Below are 6723 nucleotides of genomic sequence, written 5' to 3'. Positions count from 1 at the left end.
ATGCTGCCTGGTTTGGAGTGTCGGTCTTATGAGGAAAGGTTGAGGGAGCTGGGGCTGTTCTCTCTGGAGCGGAGGAGATTGAGGGGAGACTTAATAGAGGTGTATAAAATGATGAAGGGGATAGATCGAGTGAACGTTCAAAGACTATTTCCTCGGGTGGATGGAGCTATTACAAGGGGGCATAACTATAGGGTTCATGGTGGGAGATATAGGAAGGATATCAGAGGTAGGTTCTTCACGCAGAGAGTGGTTGGGGTGTGGAATGGACTGCCTGCAGTGATAGTGGAGTCAGACACTTTAGGAACATTTAAGCGGTTATTGGATAGGCACATGGAGCACACCAGGATGGTAGGGAGTGGGATAGCTTGATCTTGGTTTCAGATGAAGGTCGGCACAACATCGTGGGCCGAAGGGCCTGTTCTGTGCTGTACTGTTCTATGTTCTATGTTCACTGTTGCTTCACAGCACCAGGGACCCGGTTCAATTCCTAGCTTGGGTCACTGTCTGTGTGGAGTTTGCACATTCTCCCCGTGTCTGTGTGGGTTTCCTCCGGGTGCTCCGGTTTCCTCCCACACTCTAAAAGATGTGCTGGTTAGATGCGTTGATCTGAACAGGCGCCGGAGTGTGGCGACTAGGGGAATTTCACAGTAACTTCATTGCAGTGTTAATGTAAGCCTTACTTGTGACTAATCAATAAACTTTAACGTTAAGCTAAGGGACAATTTAGCATGGCCAATCTACCTAACCTGCACACCTTTGGAGTATTTATATAGAATCATAGAATCCCTACAGTGCAGAAGGAGGCCATTCAGCCCAAGAGTCTGTACCGACCACAATCCCACCCTGGCCCTCTCCCCGTAACCTCACGTATTTACCCTGCTAATCCCCCTGACAATAAGGGGCAATTTATCATGGCCAATCAACCTAACCCGCACATCTTGGACTGTGGGAGGAAACCGGAGCACCCGGAGGAAACCCACGCAGACACGGGGAGAACGTGCAAACTCCACACAGACAGTGAGCCGAGGCTGGAATCGAACCCTGGCCCCTGGCGCTGTGAGGCAGCAGTGCTAACCACTGGGCCACCCCACTCTTCTGCAGCTCCACTTTATTAATATTCTAGGGGAGGCAGTGGCGCTGTGGTATTGTCACGTGATACATGGTAATGTTCTGGGGACCCGAGTTCAAATCCCACCCCGGCGGATGGTGAAATTTGAATTTGGTTAAAAAAAAAAAATCTGGAATTAAGAATCTACTGACGACCATGAAACCATTGTCGATTGTCGGAAAAACCCATCTGGTTCACAAGGTCCTTTAGGGAAGGAAATCTGCCGTCCTTACCCGGTCTGGCCTACATGTGACTCCAGAGCCACAGCAATGTGGTTGACTCTCTGACATGGCCTAGCGAGGCACTCAGTTCAAGGGCAGTGAGGGATGGGTGATAAATGCCCCGATAGCCCCAAGAAGAAAGAGAAAGAAATTTAAAAACAAAATCACCTTTTCCTGCAGAATTATCTACTGATATTTGTCTAGATATTTCCTGTTATTCCCCATCCTTGACAGTGTTTTGGGAGAGTGGGGATATTCTAGATTTCCATTGCCCTTGGTAGTGGGGCAGTCCTTCCTGACATCACCCCCGGATGGCCCTGTTCTCATTTGGAAATTCCTGTTTTGGATTCTCCCTGCGGTTCTCTCCCGATCGCGGCCCCCACCAAATCCTTTCCCACGTCCCAAACTCCTGGGTCTGACCGCCGTCCCCTTGACCATTTACGCTCGAGGGAATGCGAACCCTTGGGGAAAGTGGGAGGCCTGAGGCCTGTTACCTATGGTGCCGTTCCAAGATGCCGAGAGCAGGCCAGGTGGGATCAGCACGGCGAAAATCAGGATCCGGGCCTCCATCCTCGAGAGGGAGAGAGAACGGGGGTGGGGGGAGTGCGCGCAAACCTGCAAAACAAGAGCAGAGAAGGTTTGGGAGGAGAAAGAGGGGAGCGGAGAAAGATAGTCAGCACAACACAGCTCTGTCCATGGGAAAACACCATCTAATACTGTCCTTCTGGCCCACCCTCCTTCCCCAATCCCCAACTAAACCCACCTTCCCCATCCCCATCAACCCCAGCCGGAACGTCAGATGGAGAGACATGGGTGGGCATCGTCTCCCACCGGATCAGAATCCCGGTCTGCAATCCCGACCCTCGCTCAATCCCACTCTCCGACACCTTCCTGAAGAGGATGGCACGGTGGCACAGTGGTTAGCACTGCTGCCTCACAGAGAGAGAGATTATTGTTGTCACATCATTGGATCATTGATATACTGGCTGTGATTTTCCAAAATCCCTTAGATTTGGGAATAGCCCCATTACATTTTTACAACTTTTACAGATGCACCATAGAAAGCATTCTTTCTGGTTGTATCACAGCTTGGTCTGGCTCCTGCTCTGCCCAAGACCGCAAGGAACTACAAAAGGTCGTGAACAAAGCCCAGTCCATCACTCAAACCAGCCTCCCATCCATTGACTGTCTACACTTCCCGCTGCCTCGGAGAAGCAGCCAACATAATCAAGGACCCCACGCACCCCGGACATTCTCTCTTCCACCTTCTTCCGTTGGGAAAAAGATACAAAAGTCTGAGGCGACATACCAACCGACTCAAGAACAGCTTCTTCCCTGCTGCTGTCAGACTTTTGAATGGACTTACCTTGCATTAAGTTGATCTTTCTCCACACCCTAGCTATAACTGTAACACTACATTCTGCACTCTCTCATTTCCTTCTCTATGAATGGTATGTTTTGTCTGTATAGTGCGCAAGGAACAATACTTTTCACTGTATGTTAATACATGTTACAATAATAAATCAAATCGAAAAAATTGGAAGCTGGAAAATGTTACACTGCTTTTCAAGAAAGCAGTGTGAGGGGAAGCGGGATCCAGTTGGCCTAACATCAGTAGTTGGTTTAAGGTTTTATTTATTAGTCACAAGTAGGCTTACATTAACATTTCAATGAAGTTACTGTGAAAATCCCCTAGTTGCCACACTCCGGTGCCTGTTCGGGTACACTGAGGGAGAATTTAGCACGGCCAATGCACCTAACCAGCACGTCTTTCGGACTGTGGGAGGAAACCGGAGCACCCGGAGGAAACCCACGCAGACACGGGGAGAATGTGCAGACTCCGCACAGACAGTGACCTAAGCCAGGAATCGAAACTGGGACCCTGGCGCTGTGAGGCAGCAGTGCTAACCACTCTGCCAAGTCTTAATAATGCACTTAGAAAAGTATAGTATGATTAGAACAAAGTCATTTACTGAAGGGTAAACAAATTGAACAGAGTTTTCTAAGGATGTAACTGGTAGAACAGATAAAGGGGGACCAGTAGATGTGGTATCTCTGGATTTCCAAAAGGCATTCAATAAGGTGCCAAACAAAGGTTTAATCGGCAAGACAAGGGCTCACGGAGTTCGGGGTGATCATTTGGCATGGATAGAGGATTGGTTAACAGATAGAAAACAGAGAGTGGACATAAAAGGGGCTTTTTCAAGTTGTCAGACAGTGAATAGTGGAGTGCCGCAAGGATCAGTGCTGGAGCCTCAGCTATTCACAATCTACATTAATGGCTCAGGTGAAGAGACATGAGTAATGTATCAAAGTTTGCTGATGATGCCAAACTAGGTGGGAAGGGAAGCTGCGGGGAGGACACAGAGAGGCTGCAAAGAGATACAGACAGATTAAGTGAGTGGGCTGCAAGATGGCAGATGGAGTGTACAGCGGAGAAGAGTGAAGTTATTCACTTTGGTCATAAGAGTAGAAAAGCAGAATTTTTTTAAAGATGTGAAACTTGTAAGCATTGATGTTCACGGAGATGTGGGTGTCCTCGTAAACGGAACACAGAAAGTTTGCATTCAGGTTCAGCAAGCAATTAGGAAGGCAAATATGGGCAGCACGGTGGCGCAGTGGTTAGCACTGCTGCCTCACAGTGCCAAGGACCCGGGTTCGATTCCCGGCTTGGGTCACTGTGTGGAGTCTGCACGTTCTCCCCGTGTCTGCATGGGTTTCCTCCGGGTGCTCCAGTTTCCTTCCACAGTCCAAAAGACGTGCTGGTTAGGTGCAAAGGCCATGCTAAATTTTCTCTCAGTGTACCCGAACAGGCGCCGGAGTGTGGTGACTGGGGGATTTTCACAGTAACTTCATTGCAGTGTTAATGTAAGCCTACTTGTGACACCAATAAATAAACTTGAAACTTTTAGACATGTTGGCCTTCACTGCAAGAGGTTTGAAGCACAAGAATAAAGAGGTCTTGCTGCAATAGGACTGAGGTTTGCAAAGATCACATCTGGAATAGTGTGTGCAGATTTGCTCTCCATATTTAAGAAAGGATATAGTATAGTGAAGGTTCACTAAATTCATACCTGGGGTGAGGGATTGTCCAAAGTTTAAAGTTCATTTGTTAGTGTCACAAGTAGGCTTACATTAACACTGCAATGAAGTTACTGTGAAAATCCCCTAGTCGCCACACTCTGGCGCCTGTTTGGGTACACTGAGGGAGAATTTAGCATGGCCAATGCACCCTAACCAGCACGTCTTTCAGACTGTGGGAGGAAATCGGAGGAAACCCACCAGACACGGGGAGAATGTGCAAACTCCACACAGACAGTGACCCAAGCTGGGAATCGAACCTGGGTCCCTGGCGCTGTGAGGCAGCAGTGCTAACCACTGTGCCACCGTGCTGCCCTATGATGAGAGGCTGAGTAAACTGGGTTTATATCCTCTGGAGTTTAGGAGAATGAGAGGCGATCTCATTGAAACCTGTACAACACTCTGACGGGGCTTTGAGAGGGTGGGCACAGAGAGATAGTTTCCCCTGGTCGTGGGAGAAGGATCTTCCGATGATCCACCGGCAGTGGGAAGCGTGGAGCGTGAGGGAAAGTTATTTAGCGTGAGGCCAAAGATCTGTTCCCAGACAGCCGGGTGACTTCCAAGAGGAACATGGTGGGGAAGACATTTGGCGGGTATTAACACATCATTCACGTTCAACAAAGGACCAGCCCACCCGAATCAAGTTGCCCCTCCCCGAAATTAAGTTCCTCGCCAGTGAGAAATTAAAACCTTCACATTGGTCACTGCGTATCAATGATGCACACCTGAGCTTGACTTCTTCCCCGACTTTGAGGTGGGTATTCGCTGCTTCAGCCTTCTTGGGGAATGCTCGGAAGATTCCCCGCTCCCTCTTGTTGTGGATGTTCCAGTCCTGTGGACAGAGAGAGAGAAGGATTAATGATCACCCCACTGGCCGCTTGGAACAGTTCAGGAGAATGCGTGCCTGCAGCAGCTGCTGAGTCCTCCCCAGTAGGTGGTTAACAAGCAAGGCGCCACTTACCCTGATGGAGCGTGGCAGATCGTTCATCTCCTTCCTGCGTTGCTGGGCAGTTCGGGGGGGATGAGGCTGGTGGTGGGATGGAGGGCCAAACATCACCTGGTCCACGACAATCCAGGTCTCGCCAGAACCCGAACGTCCTGGTTTAAATATGGCAGCCTGACATTCAACCCCCACCCCCCCGAGCAAGCCAGGGACAGTGATTCCCTGCTCGCCCCCCTCGCGGGATCATGGGTAGTAAGCCATTTACACCCATTACACAAACACACACACCCACACACAACACCCACACACACACAACACCCACACACACAGACACACAACACCCACACACACACACACACCCACACACACACACAACACCCACACACACACCTCCTCCACCACCCACTCTACCGAGAATCACTCCGAGTTTCATACCTGCCACTGAGCTTGGACTCCGAGAATGGAAGATTCTCGCCAGCGGCCCGGCCTGGGGGGGGTGGGGGGGGGGGGGGGGGGGGGGGTGGAGGAGGGGGGGGGGGACGATCCTTCTGGGTCGAGATGAGGAGAGATCGCTTCACTCGGAGGGCGGTGAATCTTTGGAACTGTCCACCCCAAAGGGGCTGTGGGAGCTCCATCGCCAAGTACATTGACGGCCAGGGGGATAGGGAGACATTTTGTTTTCTCAGGGCAGCAAGGAATCGGGGCATCGAGCGGGGTCGGAGTCGGAGACTGAGATCCAGGGAACGTGACAAAGGTTCACCAGACTGAATCCTGGGATGGCAGCATTGTCGAGTGAGGAGAGATTGGGTCGGCTGGGCCTGAATTCACGGAGTTTACAACAAAGAGAGGGGATCTCATTGAAAGATATAAAATTCTGACAGGGATGGACAGACTGGCTGCGGGGGGTCGAGAACCAGGGGTCCTGGAATTCTCTACCACAGAAAACCGTGGAGGCCAAGTCACTGAATATATTTAAGAAGGAAATAGTTTTTCTAGACTCTAAATAGGTCAAGGGGCATTTATTTATTTTATTAGTGACACAAGTAGGTTTACATTAACACTGCAATGAAGTTACTGTGAAAATCCCCTGGTCGCCACACTCCGGCACCTGTTCGGGTAACACTGAGGGAGAATTTAACACATAACCAGCACGTCTTTCAGACTGTGGGAGGAAACTGGAGCACCCGGAGGAAACCCACGCAGACATGGGGAGAACGTGCAGACTCCGCACAGACAGTGACCCGAGCCGGGAATCGAACCCGGGTCCCTGGCGCTGTGAGGCCGCAGTGCTAACCAGTGCTGCCCATTGGGAGAGAGTACGGGAGTGCAGAGTTGAGATAGAGGATCAGCCATGATCGTACTAAATGGTG

General features: G+C 50.3%; 1 protein-coding gene across 1 annotated transcript in view; it reads right to left on the bottom strand.

Annotated features, from left to right (window-relative positions):
• Nucleotides 1–6723, bottom strand: part of LOC144497667 (uncharacterized) — a 129009-nt gene that overhangs the window by 96623 nt on the left and 25663 nt on the right. Inside the window, 2 exon segments of the mRNA XM_078219109.1 lie at nucleotides 1824–1944; nucleotides 5136–5242. Coding sequence (XP_078075235.1) covers nucleotides 1824–1899 — 76 coding nt within the window. The 5' untranslated portion in view covers nucleotides 1900–1944; nucleotides 5136–5242.

Source organism: Mustelus asterias, chromosome 8 (assembly GCF_964213995.1).
Source record: "Mustelus asterias chromosome 8, sMusAst1.hap1.1, whole genome shotgun sequence".
Classification (NCBI taxonomy): domain Eukaryota; kingdom Metazoa; phylum Chordata; class Chondrichthyes; order Carcharhiniformes; family Triakidae; genus Mustelus; species Mustelus asterias.
This window is presented reverse-complemented; position numbering and strand designations above follow the sequence as displayed.